Genomic DNA, 20,921 nt, shown 5'->3' with positions numbered 1-20,921 from the left:
TGGATACTGGGTCACCTTTAACTAGTGCTCCATTAAGAGTGCAAGAAATTAACACAATATTTTCCACAAAAGTAAATACAAGGAAAACGCTGTGTCTGTCTATGCCGCTACCTGTATAGGGTTATCCTGGATCCTTAGCTCCTGCTCTAAGTATTCAATCTGTTGGTTGTACTCTGCAATCTTGGTTGTGCAATGAGAAAATTCTTCATTCATTTTATCCACTTCAATCTCCAATTTTAGAATGCTGATCTATAACAAAAATGTGGATGTCTGATCAATTTCTTTGACTCATTAATCAACTTGCCACATGTATTGTTCAAAATCATACTTTGCAGAACAAGGAACTGAAGGGAATACAAAGCAAACAAATATGTATCCAAGTAAAGTTACAATTTAACAATGATAACATTGATCTTGATCTCTTGAGTCATTTCCAATTTTGCCTTCTTACTGTATATTTTGGGAGTGCAGTGTATTGCACGTTATATAAGAACTTTGGATTTCCTGTTATGGTTCAAGACAACTGGGTAATGATTTATCATGACTGTATTCCTTTCAAATTGATTTCCACATCTCAAGGATGATGGTTCCAACAGCTGTCTGGCACCATGCCAAGGTGGCAGCTTTCCAGGAAGGCTCATTGGGTCAAGATCATATTTAGTTTAGTTTCCTCTCCCTTGGGCAAAGTGCCAGCAGGAAATTGGAATCACTCTGGGGAAACCTTATACTTCTACACAGTCATCTTAGAACGAAGTCAAACACTTATGAAAAAGAACCAAGCTAATTGGTAAAATTCTTTGCCAATACAATTGATGATCCTGACTGAAAATGAGAGGCCATTGAACAGGAGAAGGAAAGTGCTGTTTCATTCCATTTTGCCAATGTTATTTTAGGCTTGGAATAAGTATTAATTTCAAATGAAATGCTTTTTCTTTTTTTTGGAGCTTGGGAATCCTTAATATAAATACTCACATCAGTAATAGTAAATATACTACCAAAATATTTCAAAATCACTATTACTGGTAATATGATTCATGATGATAAAATACTATACCACTGGAAGCCAACTCTATCTTTAACTGATAGCAAAGCTCACACATCTCCATAAAAGTTCAATCCAGCTTTGGCATTCATTGCTAGTTTGTTACACAAGTAATTTTGGAGATAGTTAATTATTTCAGCATAAAATGGCAGGTTTGAAGAAATGCTGTTCTCATAAACAGCAAATCATACATCAGGCTTCTTTTCATTGATTACAACTCAGTTTTCAACACCATCACCCCCTCAGTACTAGTCAGGAAGCTTCAAAACCTGGGCCTCTGCACCTGTCTCTGCAAATGGATTCTTGACTTCCTCATTGGAAAATCAGTCACGTTAATCTGACAATCGAAACAAACAGGTGCACCTCAAGGACACGTGCTTATCGCAATATTCTCTCTACACCCATGATTGTGTGGTTAGGCACAATTCAAATGCCACCTACAAATATGCTGATGACACCACGGTCGTTGGTCGATTTAGGCAGCAATGGAGAAGCGTAGACGAGTGAGATAGATCAACTAGTTGAGTGATGTCACAACAACATTCTTGCACTCAACATTAGTAAAACTAAGGAACTGATTGGGGAATACAGGAGGGGGAAAGCAGAGAACACAAACCAGTCCTCATCGAGGCGTCAGCTGTGGAGAGGGTAAAGAACTTCAATTTCCTGTGTGTCAACATCTTGGAAGATCTGTCCATGGCCCATCATGTCATTGAAATCTTGAAGAAAGCTTGCCAATGACTATAATTCATTAGGAGTTTGAGGAGATCTGGTATGTTATCAAAGACTCTTGCAAATTTCTACGTGGAGAGCATTCTGACTAGTTGCATCATTGATTGATATAATTCATTAGGAGTTTGAGGAGATCTGGTATGTTATCAAAGACTCTTGCAAATTTCTAGTGGAGAGCATTCTGACTAGTTGCATCATTGATTGATATAATTCATTAGGAGTTTGAGGAGATCTGGTATGTTATCAAAGACTCTTGCAAATTTCTACGTGGAGAGCATTCTGACTAGTTGCATCATTGATTGATATAATTCATTTGGAGTTTGAGGAGATCTGGTATGTTATCAAAGACTCTTGCAAATTTCTAGTGGAGAGCATTCTGACTAGTTGCATCATTGATTGATATAATTCATTAGGAGTTTGAGGAGATCTAGTATGTTATCAAAGACTCTTGCAAATTTCTACGTGGAGAGCATTCTGACTAGTTGCATTATTGATTGATATAATTCATTAGGAGTTTGAGGAGATCTGGTATGTTATCAAAGACTTGCAAATTTCTACGTGGAGAGCATTCTGACTAGTTGCATCATTGATTGATATAATTCATTAGGAGTTTGAGGAGATCTGGTATGTTATCAAGGACTCTTGCAAATTTCTACGTGGAGAGCATTCTGACTAGTTGCATCATTGATTGATATGGAGGTGCCAATGCATAGGGTATGAACAAGCTACAGAGGATTGAAAAATCAGCCAGCAGCATCAAAGGCATTAGTCTTCACTCCATTAAGGATATCTTTAAGAGTTGCTGTCTTCCCAACATTACACAAACAGCTTTTTCCCCTCTGCCATCAGATTTCTGAATGGACAATAGACACTACATCACTTTAAAAAAAAATCTTTTGCATTATTTATTTATTTTACTTTAGTTTATTTACAGAAATGTAACGAATGGTGATTTTTGGACCTGTAATGTATAATACTGTCACCAAAAAACAAATTTCAAGACACGTTCATGATAATAAATCACATTCTGATTCAGAACTTAATTAAAAGAATACTATTATTAAACAAACTATTATTAAATATATTTAAAACAAGGTAACCTCGATGGTCAATTGTTTATCATCTCCATTGCAACAATACCTGTGTGTTAGATTCCAGAATATCTTTATCGTTGGATTCCACTGAAAAAAAAATCAATGTTATGAGATTAATGAAAGAGGTTAGCAAATAGCATGGGCATATTTTCACAGGATATCAATACCAATTGAATTATAGGTGGCACACGCACAGTAGATTGGTGCCACTTTAGGAATTGACCAACTGCTCTCTTTGTATGCATTGAAAAAGTACTGAGGTTGAACATTTCATATGTTTTGTCTGTTTCTGGGGTGAGGGGATGACATTGGAGGTTCCAACTTGTGTGATAATAAGCAGACGAAAGGGAAAAAAAACTAGATTCATGGTTATAAAGCACAAGAAATGGCCTTTTGGTCCAACTCATCCATGCTGACCAAGATACCCATCTAAATCCCATTCGCCTGCTTGCACCCAGAATGACAAAATTTCTTCCTGAACACTTTTGGTGCAGTTTATGGATTTTGGGCAGCTGATCACAAAAATCACCTTAAATTCTTCCTGTCACATTGCATTTTTTTTTAGATATAACAAATTTTTGTGATTTCCGGTCATATTTTAGGTCCACTAGTATTCTTCTTCTTTGGCTTGGCTTCGCGGACGAAGATTTATGGAGGGGTAATGTCCACGTCAGCTGCAGGCTCGAGTACATTGCCCAAAAAAGCAAGAAGTTTTGTTCAGCCAAGCATGACTGAGCATGCACTCAGTCCAAGTGCTATGAAAATGATGGCTTAGACCTGGGCATGCTTGGAATGTTGAAAATTTTCTTGACAATTGCAGAACACCAAACTACATTTAGCTGATTGGCAAAATGCTTCAAGCATACAAACCCACAAAGTCCAACATGACATTGAAAATTAATTTTCTACACGCCCACTAGGACTTCTGCCTTTCTGCTTTTGGTGCAGTCATCATCAAACATGGTGAAAGGATTAATCAGGACATTATGACATTGATGGAGCCCATTAATCCAGATGACTGTTGTTGGACATGGACACAAGCGGCATCAGATGCTGAGTACAAATGAAAATCATTGGCAAAACTTTTTCAGGTCATTTGAACCAACAGAATACGTCCGCATCATTATGCAGTTAAATATGCTACATTCAATAAAAGTTTCTCCAACTTCGCACATGATGCAGCACATCTGAAATTATATTTGTGTTCAGCTTTATGTTGTCTATCATAACCCTCAATTTTCAGGAAGCAAACATTTTGAAAATATTTGTGGTCCTGTGTAATCCATCTAAGCGTTTCCAATCCATGGTTCATTGTTCAAACGTTTTTTTATTGTGGCAGTCATGCTAGCCTCGGTCACCTCTCTGCCCACCACCACCCTCTGTGTGGAAAACTTTCCCCTGCCCTGGCCCCACATCCCCATTAAATCTTTCCCTTCTCACCTTAAACCTATGCCCTCTACTTTTAGGCTCCTCTATCCTGGTAAGAAGTCTGTGGCTATCGATCCTACTAAGTCTCATAATATTTAAAACCCCCATTACATCACCCCTCAGCCCCTTCAGTCCAGTTAGAACAACCATATAACAATTACAGCACAAAACAGGCCAGTTTGGCCCTTCTAGTCCATGCCAAACACCTTCTCCCACCTAGTCCCACTGACCTCCACCCAGCCCATAACCCTCCATACCTCTCTTGTACATATACCTATCCAACTTTTCGTTAAATATTAAAATCAAGCCCACGTCTACCACTTTAGGAGGAGGATCATTCCACACTCCCACTACCCTCTGAGTGAAGAAATTCCCCCTCATGTCTCCCCTATACTTTTCCCCCCTTCAATCTCAATCCATGTCCTCTTGTTTGAATCTTCCCCCCCCCCCCAATGGAAAAAGCCCACTCTATCTGGGCTCCTCATAATTTTAAATACCTCTATCAAATCACTCCTCAATCTTCTACGCTCCAGCGAATAAAGTCCTAGCCTGTTTAACTTTTCTCTGTAATTAAAACCCTGAAACAAAGGCAACATTATTTTCTTTTAAAGCCATAATAAATTCATTTTACAAGTATATAAAAGAGAAAAGTGTATAAATAGAGAGAAAGAAAGTTAGAAAAATAGATCTTCCCAGACCTCCACCCACCCCCCTACATCCTATACTAACCCCTACTGAAAGTAAGAAATAAAGGGACCAGAGCTCTTAAACAGGAGTTTTATTACCATAATATTTCATAATATTGTATATATATATATATATATATATATATATATGAGAGACCTTAGAAGAAATAAAATATCAAAAATTCACTTAAACATTTAAACCCACTTTTTGTAAATATGGGCTCCATATTTTCAAAAATATCTAATATTTATCTTGTAAATTATGTTATTTTCTCAAGTGATATGCAGCTCCAAATCTTAGCATGCCATCTTTTCATTCCCAAATTTATACCTAATTTCCAAGATATGACTATGCACTTTCTAGCTATAGCTAATGCAATTTGCACAAATTAACTTGATAAATATTCAGTTTTAATTTAAATTTAATTCCTTTAACATCTCCTAATAGAAATAAGAATGGATCCTGCGGGAATTTAATCCCAATTATTTGTTCTAAAAAATAACCTATTTACAACCAAAAAGGTCAAAATTTAGGACATGACCAAGTAGAATGCAGAAAAGTACCAATTTCTTGATCATTTCTAAAACATACATCTGAGTAAATCTGATTCAATTTATTTATCTTCTGAGGTGTCTGATATAACTGGTGTATAAAATTGTATTGAACTAGTCTGTATTTCACATTTATTGTACTTTTCATAACTTCTTTGCATCGATCAGTCCACTTTCTCCCATCCACCTTGATTTATGAATTCCTAATTTCTTAGCTTTCTTTTACATTACTTTGTATGTTTACTGAAATACATTTCTTTATATTCCCATTACATAACAATGCTTCTACCTCTGTTTCTGATAACAATTTCATATCTTGACGTTACTCCTAAAAGATTATGAGGTTGATAATAACATAATCTAGTATTTTCAGATATATTACATTTTTCCTTCATTTTATTAAACATAATAAATTCACCTCCCTCAAAACAATCCTCAATCTTATTAATACCATGCTGTTGCCAAATCTTTAGATATTGATTCCCCATAGAAAAAGGAATAAACCTATTTTGAAATAGCAATGATTCTCTGGATATCCGAGCAAATCCTCTTATTTCCTTATCAACTTTATTCCACGACACCAGTAAAAGTTTCCTTATTTGCTATTTACATTCTCCTATTCCATTTATAAATAAAATCTTGAGGCTTTGTTTCCCCTATTGTACTAAGTTCTATATTTACCCAAGCTGGAATTTTTTCTGAGTCATACAACAAAGGCAACATCCTTGTAAATCTTCTCTACACTCTCTCTATTTTGTTGATATCCTTCCTATAATTTGGCAACCAAAACGGCACACAATATTCCAAATTTGGCCTTACCAATGCTTTATACAACTTCAACATGACATCCCAAAATCCTGGACTCAATACTCTGATTTGTGAAGGCCAACATACCAGATGCTTTCTTCACCACCCTGTCTACATATAACTCCAGGGAATTATGTATCAGAATTCCTAAATCCCTTTATTTTACTGCACTCTTCAATTTTCTACCATTTAATGTGAATGACATTTGCTAATTATTCCCACCAAAATGTAGCACCTCACACTTCTCAGTATTAAACTCCATCTGCAATCTTTCTGCCCTCTCTTCTAATTGGCCTATATCCCACTGCAAGCTTTGAAAAACTTCATCACTGTCCACAACACCACTAATCTTAGTAGCATCTGCATAATTACTAATGCAATTTACCATCCTATCATCATCCAGATCGTTAATATATATATATATGACAAACCACAGTGGACCCTGTATCGATCCCTGAGGCACTCCACTAGTCACCGACCTCCAATTTGACAAACAATTTTCTACCACTACTCTCTGGCATCTCTCATCCAAACATTGTTGAATCCATTTCACTACTTCAACATTAATATCTAATGATTGAACCTTCCTAACTGAACCTCTTATGCAAAACCTTGTCAAAGTCCTTACTAAAGTACATATAGACAACATCCACAGCCTGCCATCGTCAACCTTCTTAGTAACCTCCTCAAAAAATTCTATAAGATTTGTTAAGCATCATCTACCATGCACAAAACCATGTTGACTACTCCTAATCAGTTCCTGTCTATCCAAATAATTATATATTCCATCTCTAAGAATATTCTCAATTAATTTATCTATCATTGACCTCAGACTCACAGGCCTATAATTATCTGGTTTATTTTAGAGCCTTTTTAAAACTTGGTAGTTTATGCAAAGAATGGAGTTTGCTGGTCTGGGATATGTTTCATAACCACTTAAATGAGAAGACCAAAAGTAGATGAGCACTACATAATAGTTACATGGCAGTTATCCGGGGTGGTTTGACGTCTATATTTCAATCACTTGATATCTACTTGAACAATCCATTCAAAGACCATGTTCACGAGGAATGGAATACATGGATCTTGAGTGTAGAAAAGTCATTTACAAAAGGTGGGGAAATGCATACTGCATCACTTGATGTGCTGTGTAACTTCGTCCTCAAGTCATAGGACAAAGTGAAAGCAGAGATTGTGATAAAATCATTTAAAAGATGAAGTATCTCTTGACCACTTGATGGCACGGAAGATGATTTATTGTGTGACACTGACGACGAAGCTGAAACCGTCTCATCAGATCCAGACTGGGACCCATATGATGACTGTGTAAACAGTGAGAGTATGGATGTGCTGCCTGCCATCTTTGCTTCAGACGATGATGGCGTGAGTGATTTTGAAGGGTTCTAATTGTGTTGTTGTTTTCAATAGAAATCTCAATGAAAATCTATCTCAGTTCGGCTTTTTTGGTTTTTCAAGGATCAACTTATACACCGAATCAGTTTTTCAATGGTCGACTTATACACCAGATCAGCGCAGATTGGATTTTGAGCTGAATTTAAGGTCTGAAAAGTATATCCAGTGTGTAAATCGATTCCCATTTTTTGAGAAATTATTTTGGGTTTCATGACTTGTAATGCTGAAATATATGGCATTTGTTAAAATAAAGAAGGGATTTATGAAATTCCACATTAATTCACATTTGATTGAGATACCATTATCCAAATCTCTGCACGATTGAAAAAATGAAATATACAGAATGGATCATGTGTGGGAAGAATTAGCTTTATGTTAGCGTTATGTTCAATGTAGACACCATGGACTCAAGGGGCTTGCTTTTGTACTGTTCTCTGTTCTAAAACACGATTCTCAAGGGTTACCTTTTCCAGTACTGAGGGTAGAACTCAGATCAGACATCCTTCTTGCTCTCTGGACTGAGCATCCTTTGTTCATTTCTGTAGATCTCAGAAGTTCTTTTAGCACATTATACAGTTTAAAGATTGTGCACCCCTTAAGTCTGGAAATCAGAAAGCAGTATGAAATGTGAAGAAAATGTTGCTTTATGTCACAGAGGACTTTACAAATTATAGAATTTAAAATTACATACTTGCTTGACTACAATTTTTATGTTGGAATCTAAACACCCACAATGTCTATAGCCTCGTAAAACATCCAAACTGCATTACAGAGTGTTACAGGAAAAAACCTTCAGTGAATAGTTACTTAAAACAAATTTTGAATAGCATAATAAAGAGGAAGAAAAATGGAGACGCTTGATTAATAGTTTGCACATAACAGCAAGGACAGGTATTGGATTTTGGAATAAATAGGTAAAGTTTTATGATTGTGGTAAAACAAGTTTCTAAAATAGGTGACTCCAGTATCTTCAATGAACAATTCCATTTAATAAAACTTAACATACTTCAATGAATTGCAGAGAAGTCTAATTCATTTATTTAGTTCATTATAAAAAAAGATTAGGACTCAGTCGTTTTCCACTCACATACCACTTTAAGTAATCCCTATGCAATCGGTGCTCTGTGTTTAGTAAGAGATTGCTAAAGTGGGATGTGAGTGGGAAGAGAAAGTTGAGAATCACTGCTCTAGACCCAATTGTGACTGGAATATTTTGCTTGAGAAAAATTGCCATTTTCCCATTTCCTTTGGAGTTATGAAACCGTGCACATAATGAGTCAATTAGGTATGATTAAAACTGGTTTTCAAACATTTTCTTCCCACCAACATACCACCTTACTAAACACAGAGCACCAATTGCATAGGGATTACTTAAAATCTGTGGATATAATTATTTTGCTTAATTTTAGTATTTTCAAACCTGAAAACATTTTGATTCATAATGTCTCTGAAATGAACATTCAACTCTGTGCTGAATCTAAGTGACAGAAAACACACCAAGGAGAGAAGTTGCTTCAGCGGCATAAAATTAGGAAACATTCATTCAGCTCATATTTTCTAATTTTCATTATGTTCTTCAATTTTATGTTTGGTCTCTTCTTTCAGTGGATATAATCAATAGAAAACAAAAAAAAAAGCAGTTTCCTGTTGGTGGTGTTATCTTTTAAATGAAAAACTATAACATAATTTAGCTCATGTTGTAGCGGCATTCCATCTGGTGGAAATCTATGAACCAAAGGACCTCGTCCATATCCTGTGGCAAACAATTTAGGAAGCCAAGCCTATACTACAGTAATTTTAGAGAAGAATATAATAGTTTTAGGGCACATGTGAGGGAATGACAGAGTGCAAGGTTAGAGAGTTTCTGTTGCACAAGAAACTTGCAGATGCTGGTATCTAGTGCTGTTCACAAAAGAGCCAGAGGAAATCAACAGCTATAATTTTATAATTTAGACACACAGCACGGTAACAGGCCCTTTCGTCCCACAAGCCCGTGCTGCCCAATTACACCCAATTGACCTACAATCCCTGTACGTTTTGAATAGGAGGAAATCAGAGCACCGGAGGAACCTCACGCAGTCAGCTGGAGAACGTACAAACTCCTTACACACAGTGCTGGATTCAAACCTGGGTCGCTGTATGCATCCATAGAAAGCACAAGGCAGTCCACATTTTGGGCCAGAGCTCTTCTTGAACTATCAGGACTTGGGTTTGGTCATTTAATGTTGAAAGGTGGAAAAGTTTATACAGAGAGTTATTTGTACATCTTTGGAATTCCTGACCTCAGGAAGCCATGGACTCTTAGCTACCGAGCATATCCGAGGAAGAAATTAATTAATTTTTTAGATATGATGTGTTCATGGCAAATGGTTAGGAAATTAGATGATTGCTAAGACCAGCAAAAATCTTATTGAATGATGGTGCAGGCTTGATGATCTCTTTGGTCTACCCCAGCTGTTATTTCTTCTTAACAATTCTTGAATACTGTAGTCATTTAGCTCTGTTTACATTAGATGAGTGGCAAGATATTTGCCAATGTTATTAGTCAAGACATAGATAATTAAGAGTGTGACAGAGTATATAGATATGTTTTAGGGAGATAAATTGGGGCAGGTATATTAGTGTAGGTCACATACAAACACTTTAAAATAGATCTTATTTAAAATACTGGAGTACTGTTAATGCTAGACATATCAGCCCCAGAACCTTTGCAGAAGCTTTGGAGAGTGCCCAAGAAACTGCACTAATGGATTGATGTTTACAAAAAGGCAACAGATGAAAGATCTTGTTGGAGCCACAGATTATCTGGAGCGGAACTTGCTGTTCTAGTAGGATCATGTGGTTTTGCAAGTAGAGAGAGTCAAACAGGTTTTTCTCTGAAAGAGAGAGAGAGAGAGAGAGAGAGAGAGAGAGAGAGAGAGAGAGAGAGAGAGATCAGTTATGCAGTTTTACAGTCAGCAGCAGCAGTAGCTGGGACTGGAACAGGACAAGCTGGCAAGATTGTGGAAAACCCCATTTGGAAGACAGGTTGTGAGTGCTTAGTTCAGCCTGGTAAAAGCCTTTGTGTTTCATGCAAGAAGAGAGGACTGGCTGTCTAATGTTTCACTTGAAATAAGAGAACCAAAAAGGCTCTCTGTGCTGACCGGAAAAAAAGAGATTATCATCTGGAGAACTGACGGGGACAAGTTTAATCAGCAAGACACTAGAGTAGCTGATTAAAAAGGAATCAGTTGTGGGTAAATCATGGATTTACATGGATATCCTGGAACAACAAATCTCTCTCTGAAAACTGACAAGAACTTTCCTGAGCAGTAACCACTTACCTTTCAAGCACAAAAGCCTGGTGAACGTTATAAATGCTAAATTCTGTGCATAGTTTAAGAATTGCCTGCAACCAGTAAACGTGGAGGAGTGAGAAATGAGATTGGACTGTGAATCAAAGAACCTTTCTGAACTTACACACATGCACTTAGAATTAGAAGGGGGTTCTTAGTCAAAAGTGATAAGTTAATGTGTGATTCTGTTTTCATGTTTAAAGATAATTAAAAGCAACTTTTGTTTAAGAAATAATTTGTCTTGATGACTATCTATTGCTGCTGGGTTTTGAGGTCCTCTGGGCTCGTAAAAAGAGCATCTGGTTGGAAGAGACATACCTTTCATTTAGAATTTCCTCCATAAATTCTGTTTCAGGGGGTACTTTGATACGAATAAGATCCTCAAAGATTGATTGAGTGGAAAGAAGAGGTTCAATTTTTTTCCAGTTTTCAGCATCCTGTAAAATAGAAAAATCATTGCAGTTCTCAATGTTGTCTGCACAGTTTACAACCAAGGGTGCTCTCAAATCACACTTGAGCAATTCCAAACTGGTGTTCATGGTTAACAGCCAAACTGTGACTTAAAAATTCGATTTGAAAGTGTTGATTTTTTTCATCACTAAGCGATGAAAATGTGCTTTGGCCCTGCATAAAGCACAGAAATGATATTTATGGATTATTTGGTATCACTGTGGAAATTTAACCATGCATTTCATGGTGTACGACTTGCCTGAGTGTCGGATGTGATTTCCACCTTTAGTCTCGTACTAAATTATGCCATTCCCTAAGTAATACTGTTCTGGAGTGCTTCTGGGAAAATGAGCCCACTTTGTCCCATAATGCCCAGCCAAAACTGAACTTTAAAAAACAACAGAAAAATCCAGAAATATTAAGCAGATCCCAGGCAACATCTATGGAGAAAGTAAACCCAAATCCAGGTTTGAACCACACTGAGACCTTCCACTGCTACCTCACTGGATTAGAAACAAGAAAACTAATGTGAAGCAACTGAACATAATTATCAACAGGTTTTAATATTGGAACAAGTAATACAAATTCTTTACAAGATAATGTGCGATGATGTCTAAGAGAATGTTTTGGGAATGAAAATGGCATGGATATTGATACGGACCAAGCACAGTACATACAAAGGGAGAGAGAACACTAAATAAAATCACTCAAAAATTGCATTAATATATATATAAACTGCAAGGACCACAATCTGAAGTTAGCTACATTTTATAATCTATGACAGATACTTAATATTCCTCTGGGGTAAATAAAGAATGGACAAGAGCCATGTGTTTAAATTGAATATTAATTTCTGGAATGAATGCTTAATTCAAGACAGATCATTAATACAACTGACATCAACTTATTAAAGAATCTTGAAAAAGGATGGATTTATCTTAAAAAGAGGAACATAATATATTTAGGCAAACTTTAACTTAGAGATACTAAATGGCATGGTTTGCATATTGATTATTACAACGCTGTCACAGCGCCAGCAATTTAAAAGATATGGCAACAGGACTTTCTGGCTGATGAGCTTGCGCCACCCAAAAACACCCACATGATCAATTAACCTACCAACCCCGTATGTCTTTGGAATGTGGGAGAAGAAACTAGAGCACCCAGAGAAAACCCAAGCAAACACTGATAGGCTGTAGAAGCTCCTGACAGACAGTGCTGGATTCCAACCTGACTTGCTGGTGCTTTAATAGCGTTGTGCTAACCACTGAACTAACTCTGCTGCTTTAAATGTTGCAGTTTAAATTTGAGATTTAGAAATTGAGATGGCTGAAAACCAGAGATGAGTATCAGGATGTTTATTTTGGTCTGTAAAAATAATTCAATTGGCGAAGTGTGAGAACAGCACTTAAATTCTTAAATGTTAATTATTTCATTTCTTTCTCCCAACTGCTCAATTGAAGTCCAGTAAAAAAAAACATACTCCCTTGTGCTGTTACAAAGCATGGAAAGCAAACTACATTGAACTGCTATTAACACTGGATGAACACAGAAGTGTATAGTAATCTGCTGTGATGCAAAAGACTATCCTAGGTGATTACCCTTGTGTTTCCGTAACTGCACTACTTCTAAAGAAACCACAAAGAGGGCTTGTGCTCTATGTTTTTTTTACACAACCTTGCTGAAAATACCACAACACTAAAAGACCACAGACTATTCCCAAATGCAAGGATTATTTAAACTGAATTCAATAGAGCAGATGACAAATGTCAACTAGAAGGGCTGATTTGTTGCTGTTAACAAAAGAGAGTGAATGACCAATTCTTTGGGTGTTTAAACTAGTTGACATTAGCAGATGGATGAACCATAAAGGAGTTTGTGTTTGCACTTTTCTTCACAAACTTCTGCTGGCACAATCTATTCATACCAAACATGCAGCCCAGCAGCAGAGAATAAATATGAAAAATGATCCCAACATTTATTCTCAGGAGTTTGAAACTTAAAAAAAGAGGATCCTTCATCAGGCTGTAATGCATAGTGGTCTATAATGATGCATGGATACATAAAATACTGCGCAACATGTTGTCAAGTGATCCCTGGTGAATGGAGATTTTATGGCTGTGAGGAAGATAAAGGTTTATTTCCATTATTAGTGTTTGCTGTATTTTCTTAACTATTCAAAGTGTTTTTTTCAGTTTTTTTGGTGACTTTCATCTTTTAAAAAAAATTGTAATAATTTTGGATGTGTCACAAACAATCAGAAGCATTGAAATTACATGACAGTTATAACAAGTTTTATTTAGTGCAAACTGATAGTTTGCATAGTGGTCTATAATGATGCATGGATACATAAAATACTGCGCAACATGTTGTCAAGTGATCCCTGGTGAATGGAGATTTTATGGCTGTGAGGAAGATAAAGGTTTATTTCCATTATTAGTGTTTGCTGTATTTTCTTAACTATTCAAAGTGTTTTTTTCAGTTTTTTTGGTGACTTTCATCTTTTAAAAAAAATTGTAACAATTTTGGATGTGTCACAAACAATCAGAAGCATTGAAATTACATGACAGTTATAACAAGTTTTATTTAGTGCAAACTGTGCTCTCATATATAGTATGTCTGCAATCTAATTCATTTGCACAAAACCCTAGGTGTAATAGAAGAATTCATAGATTGGATTTGGATGCAAGATGGAAATTTAAACCATCGAACAATTACTGCACAGAAACAGACCACTTTTCTCCCTCTAATCTGTGCCGAACCACTTTTTCTTGCCTAGTCCCACTGACCTATACTCAGTCTATTGCCCTCCATACCTCTCCCATCCATATACTTGTCCAAGTTTCCCTTAAATGTTAAAAATCAAACTCGCATCTATCACTTCAGCTAGAAGCTCCTTCCACACTCCCACCACTCTGAGTGAAGAAGTTCCCCCCTAAACTTTTCTCCTTTAACCCTTAACCCATGTCCTCTTGTTTGAATCTCACCCACCCTCAATGGAAAAAGCCTATCTACATTTACTGTTCATCCCCCTCATAATTTTAAATACCTGTATAAAATCTCCCCTCATTCTTCTACACTCCAGGTTACACTCCTAAACTGTTTAACCTTCCCCTGTAACTCAGTCCCTGAAATATGGGCAACATCCTAGTAAATCTTCTCTGCATTCTATCTTATTGATATCAGCCTCACTAATGTCTTATTCAACTTTAATATAACATCCTGTACTCAATACTTTGATTTACAAAGGCCAATATGCCAAAAGGTTTCTTTACAACCCTATCCACATATGACACCACTTTCAGGGAATTATGTACCTGTATTCCCAGATCAATCTGTTCTACCACTCCTCAGTGCCCTACCATTTACTGTGTATGTCCTTTGTTGGTTTGTCCTTCCAAATTGCAACAACTCACACTTGTCTTCATTAAATTCCATCTGCCATTTTTCTGCCCACTTTACCAGCTGGTCCCGATCCCTATCCAAACTTTGAAAACTTTCTTCACTGTCCACAACACCTCCAAACTTAGAGTCATTTGCAAATTTACTCATCCAATTTACCACATGATCATCAAAATCATTGATATAGATGACAGACAACAATGGTCCCAGTACCGATCCCTGTGGTATATCACTAGTCACAGGCCTTCAATCTGAGAAACAATCATCCACCACTATTCTCTGGCTTCTCCCATCCAGCTATTGTCAAATCCAGTTCACTACTTCACCATGAATGCCTAGTGTTTGAACCTTCCTGACCAACCTCCCATGAGGGACCTTGTCAAAGGCCATGAAGACAATGTCCACAGCCTTCCCTTTGTCAACTTTCCTGGTAACCTCCTTAAAAAAATATCTACCACTTAAAGGCATATTGATTATCCCTAATCAATCCCTGGTTATCCAAATAATTGTGTATCCAATCTCTTAGAACACCTTCCAATAATTTCCAGGGTTACTTTTGGAGTTTGTTTTTAAACAATGGAACAATGCGAGCTACCCTCCAGACCTCCAGCACCACACCTATGGCTAAGGACAAAGTAAACATTTCTGTCAGAGCCCCTGCGATTTCTACACTAGTCTCCCTCAAGTTTCGATGGAATATCTTGTCAGGGCCTGGGGAATTATCCACCCCTATTCACATTAATTCAGCAAATACTTCCTCCTCTTTAATCTGTAGAGGTTCCATGACCTCACTGTTTTTTTTCATTACTTCCTACAACTATGCCATCCTTTAGACAGCAACCACGAGAATATTGATTTTTAATAACTTGCACTAATCTGATTAAAGGATTCATACCACAAACTAAAATATTCAAATGGTTACCAATATTTCAGTGTGATGTTTTCCTGCCAGGAGAGAGGTTGTATCACAGAACATGAGGAACAGGGTGGTGCCCAAGGTGGCAAGTGCACGGTGAAACTCCTCAGTGAAGACAGGGTGATCATCATTTATCTGGATTCCTGAAAAGAAAATTAGAATGCAAATTGCACAGAAATGTACAATTGCTCGTTCAAACCAATAGAGTTATCAACCACATTGGAATATGTGTCATATCCATTTGTCAGATGAGTTAGCAAAATTGCTAACTATGTTAATATCATGAGGAAAGCATTAGAGATAGATCATGTGGTGAGATCCTATTGGTTTCATTCCATATAGGATCAGTTCAAGGCCCTGTTTTCATGGTCCACACCAGAAGGAGGATTAAAAAAAAGTTGTGTATTTTTGCAAAAAGAAAATCTGCTAAATGCAATTAAACAAGATCAGATTTCAAATCTCTCCATCCATAAACCACTTCCACTTTATTTATTCTTTGGTGTTTATCCTTGTATTGCTGAAATCTGAACACGCTGGCCAAAATCGGGATGTTATAGATAATCTCTCTCTGCAATTGTAGCTCTCACAGCTTGACCTTCACCTCTCCGAAAATCAAAATCTTCATTCTTCTTCTCAAGTGGGTTGGCTTTAGTATTTAATCCAATCTGAAGCAGAACTTCTGCAACTTTATGTGAAGATGAAGGTACAGTAAAGCCCCTGGTATCTGGCACTGAAAGGGATGGGCAGATGCTGCATAAACCAGTTTTCTGGTTGCTTAAAATTAAAGGCAAAAAAGTCAATGATGTGGGAATTTGTCCGATGCATAATTATACTTTGAGGAAAAAAATATAACTGTCAAATTTTTGAGGAACACTCAAACTGTTCGTCCATTGATATTCTTAAAGCCTAAATAAGGGGTGTGGCAGGTATGTGAAGCCTCATAGGAGAAAGCATTTTTAGAATTGTAGTCTATTTAAGAATTAGATGATATGTACCCTAACATGAGGTCCATCATTCATTTTGAGGGGCACATTTAATGACTGAACTTGTGTAATGCAGTAGTTAGTTTGAAATGATAGTTTAGAACTTTTACAATCAGTTAGAGATCTCCCTCAAGCTCTTGATGTCTAAATCTGATATTGAGATAGGCAAAACAAAATTCTGATCAATGCAGCAGGTAGTTAACTTACCAGTTTTAATATGTGCCATTATGTGGAGAATGAGAACAATAAATCCTCCTACATTGTTCAGCCAGGTTGTTCTGATGTATAGTATCCTGCTGTTAACATCATAGTAAAAGCCATTGGTATATGACCTATTATGGCAGTGTGTGCCATGTTCATTGGGAACACTGTCAGCCATGAGAAGGGTTACTGGTGTATGGTCACAGCTACTGCAGAGTAGGTTCACGATAAAACAGCCAAATCTGTAGATCACAAAGTGGTGCGGGCTCAGGTGACCCAGATCAGCTGGGATGAGACTCCTATCACTCAGTGGAATGGGATCTGGTAGATTATCACAGGTTTCTATGAAGAGAAACATATTAATTAAATAAATGAAGATATTTTAAAGTCATGGAGAAATACAGCACGGACACAGGACTGTCTGCCCAACAAGTCTGTACTGACCATCAACTATCTATTTATTCTAATCAAGATCACAATTCCATTTGTATCATGTACTCAAAGTCTTTCTCCCCACATTCACATCATCTCTCCCCAGATTCTATCACTTCCCTACACATGGTAGGGGCAACTTACAATTCACCTACCAACCCACAAGTCTGAAATGTGAGGGGAAACCAGACCACATGCAAACTCACACGATCATAGGAAAACATGGAAACCCCACACAGGGACTGTACCCAGGTTTCTGGTGTTGTAGAGCACTGACTCTATCATTTGGAGCACTGTTCAGCTCATCGGTACTGAAGCATTACAACCATCTGTGGTGTTCGCCCTCGCTTTGTAGGCTGTAATGGCCTGCACTCCCTGCCATAGCTGGCATGTCTCTGTCTCTCGCTTCCTCCAGATTTGCCACTTTGCTTCAGAGATGGGCTTCTGCAGGTCATACCTGGACTTCTTATCTAGAGATCTAGATCCCCAGCTTTAAAGACCCTCATTCTCACCCTCAGCAGGTTGTGAATCTTCTGATTCATCCAAGGCCTTCCCATAAATATTGTCAATTAATGTAAAGAGATGAGTTATTGGAAAGGTATTTTTATTCTCTGCGAACTTCCTGTCTCCCCTATAGACCTCCTCCCATCTAATACACATTCAATAACTTGGCTCACACAAATAGTTCACTTATAAAGAAAGCAATAACTTCCCCCCTCCGTCAAATCCCAGTATTTTACCATGGTGACCAAATGTTATCAGGATCTTTTGAGAAGGAGGACTGTTGGTACCAGGCAAGTTCCCTTTAAATCGATATTTAATTAATGAGCAAAGCCAACTGATTTCATCCCATCCAATTCACTTATATTTGTGATCCATTTGGGGTTCTCTAGTGCATATTGTGGCAATAAACCCAAGGCATTATGAACAGCTAGGTCCCCTGTACCTCAAATCCTGGACTCCTCCATCCCCAATTTGAATCCTCTGTATCTATTTAAAATTGAACAGTAGGTTTTAATATTATAGAATGTGGAAGACATCCAATCACTTTGCCTCAAGGGCATTAAGAGGAAATCAGTGGGACAGAGAGTGAATGGACTTACTCAGTCTGTAAGTAAGGAGCTTTGTAACTATATCATCCATCAGAAACTGAGGCCAGTTCTGTGGGAAGATGGTTGCTGGATTATATCATCAGAATTGTGCAGAAATACTAATGCACTAAGGACCCTTCCAATTTTCTACTGTCAATGCCACCTAAAATAATGAGTGGGTAAAACTTTTCATTAGAGAGGGAAATAGTATCACCCACCTTTAGGCAGATCCCTCCATCCTTTACCTGTGACATAACATAACATAACAATTACAGCACGGAAACAGGCCATTAGGCCCTTCTAGTCCGCACCGAACCAAACACCCCTTTCTAGTCCCACCTCCCTGCACAATGCCCATAACCCTCCATCTTCTTCTCATCCATATACCTGTCCAACCTTTTCTTAAATAATACAATTGACTCCGCCGCCACTATTTCTCCCGGAAGATCATTCCACACGGCTACCACTCTCTGAGTAAAGAAGTTCCCCCTCATGTTACCTCTAAACCTCTGCCCCTTAATTCTTAACTCATGTCCTCTTGTTTTAATCTTTCCTCCTCTTAACGGAAATAGTCTATCCACATCCATTCTGTCTATCCCTTTCATAATCTTAAATACTTCTATCAAATCCCCTCTCAACCTTCTACGCTCCAAAGAATAAAGACCCAATCTGTCCAATCTCTCCCCATACTCCAGATGCTTAAACCCAGGCAACATTCTGGTAAACCTTCTCTGCACTCTCTCCACTCTGTTTATATCCTTCCTATAATTAGGCGACCAGAACTGCACACAGAACTCCAAATTAGGCCGCACCAACATCTTGTACAATCTCAACATCACCTCCCAACTCCTATATTCCATGCAATGATTGATAAAGGCCAACATACTAAAAGCCTTCTTCACCACCCTATTCACGTGAGTTTCTACCTTCAGGGAACGATGTACCGTTACTCCTAAATCTTTCTGCTCTTCTGTATTCCTCAATGCTCTCCCATTTACCACGTATGTCCTGTTCTGATTCTTCTTACCAAAATGAAGCACCTCACACTTATCAGCATTAAATTCCATCTGCCATTTTTCAGCCCACTTTTCTAAGCAGCCCAAATCCCTCTGCAATCCTTGAAAACCTTCATTATCCACTATTCCACCTATCGTCTGCATATTTACTAATCCAATTCACCACCCCATCATCTAGATCATTAATGTATATAACGAACAACAATGGGCCCAATACAGATCCTTGAGGCACACCACTGGTCACTGGCCTCCAACCTGACAGACAATTATCCACTACCACTCTCTGGCCTCTCCCTTTCAGCCAATGTTCAATCCATTTGACTATCTTAAAATTTATACCTAAAGACTGCACCTTCCTAACTAACCTTCCATGTGGTACCTTATCGAAGGCCTTACTAATGTCAAAGAATGACATTGCCCAACGTCACACAAAAACAGGGTTTTGTTAAGAAAGACTCATTCTCTTGTGTCAACATTACTGTGTATATAGGGACCAGCCATCAGGAGGTTTGAACAAGATGCAAATTACACAAATATCACAATAAAGGTAAACATATTAGTCGGGATGAGATGAGATTAGTTGGCATTGATCAGTAATTGTACAATAAACTAAGCTAACTTTAAGTGAATGTACATAACACCTGGCATTAATTCTAGGGTAATTCTCATTTTCATAGCATAGGCACAAATCACACCATTTAATTTGTGTTTTTTCAGCTCCTACCTGCTTTGAAGTCATGCTTGTGCTTTATTAATGTTCGTTTAACCTCTTCCAGTCTTTTCAGAAGAGGAGAAGAAAGTAGGATTGCAGTTAGTTCCTCATTGTAAGGAGGGGTTGATTCTGCACAAACAGAACACTTTTACATATAATGACAGGCATCATTTTGAATGTTTCACACATTTTGCAGAGTACTATTTTCATCACACTCTAATTGATAAGTGACACCCCTGCAGATAATATGGTGTGAAATTAATATTATCCAATACTGTGTTCAAATCTTCAGAGCAGAAAATTGCAAACTGGTGTCAACTAAAATGAGCAAGGAAGATGTTTTGCCCTTAAGTTGCTTAGCTAAGGTCATTTCATAAAGTAATTTTGAATTGGAAGAGTTGAGATAAGATTTATCAGATCAGTAAATGGCTATTTTATGAAGAAAGGTTGGACAGATATGGCTTGTATTTTAGAAGATTGAGGGACGACAATTGAAATATAGACGATCGTGAGAAGCCTGGATGCAAGGATTTTGCAAGAATGTTGCCTCTCATAGGAGACTTTAGAACTAAGATCATTGTTTAAAAATAAAGGATCAGCCAGTAAAAGTACAAGGCAAAAGTTTTGCT

The 20,921-nt window shown here is 37.5% G+C and overlaps 1 protein-coding gene across 10 annotated transcripts in view; it reads right to left on the bottom strand.

Annotated features, from left to right (window-relative positions):
- LOC138741062 (uncharacterized) overlaps window positions 1-20,921 on the bottom strand; it is a 94,233-nt gene that overhangs the window by 1,273 nt on the left and 72,039 nt on the right. For 9 of the 10 annotated variants that reach the window (XM_069894547.1, XM_069894552.1, XM_069894553.1 and 6 more), the window contains 7 exons: window positions 20,305-20,421; window positions 17,048-17,383; window positions 15,864-16,000; window positions 11,408-11,526; window positions 8,219-8,355; window positions 2,915-2,955; window positions 112-249 (listed from right to left, as the gene is read on the bottom strand). In XM_069894547.1, coding sequence (XP_069750648.1) covers window positions 112-249; window positions 2,915-2,955; window positions 8,219-8,355; window positions 11,408-11,526; window positions 15,864-16,000; window positions 17,048-17,383; window positions 20,305-20,421 — 1,025 coding nt within the window. Of the gene's footprint in view, window positions 1-111; window positions 250-2,914; window positions 2,956-4,793; window positions 4,875-8,218; window positions 8,356-11,407; window positions 11,527-15,863; window positions 16,001-17,047; window positions 17,384-20,304; window positions 20,422-20,921 lie in introns of those variants that run through there. The other variant, XR_011343304.1, reaches the window with a different exon arrangement.

Source organism: Narcine bancroftii, chromosome 8, assembly GCF_036971445.1.
Source record: "Narcine bancroftii isolate sNarBan1 chromosome 8, sNarBan1.hap1, whole genome shotgun sequence".
NCBI classification, from domain to species: Eukaryota; Metazoa; Chordata; class Chondrichthyes; order Torpediniformes; family Narcinidae; genus Narcine; species Narcine bancroftii.
Note: the sequence above shows the minus strand (reverse complement) of the source record. Positions and strands in the feature narration are given on the sequence as shown.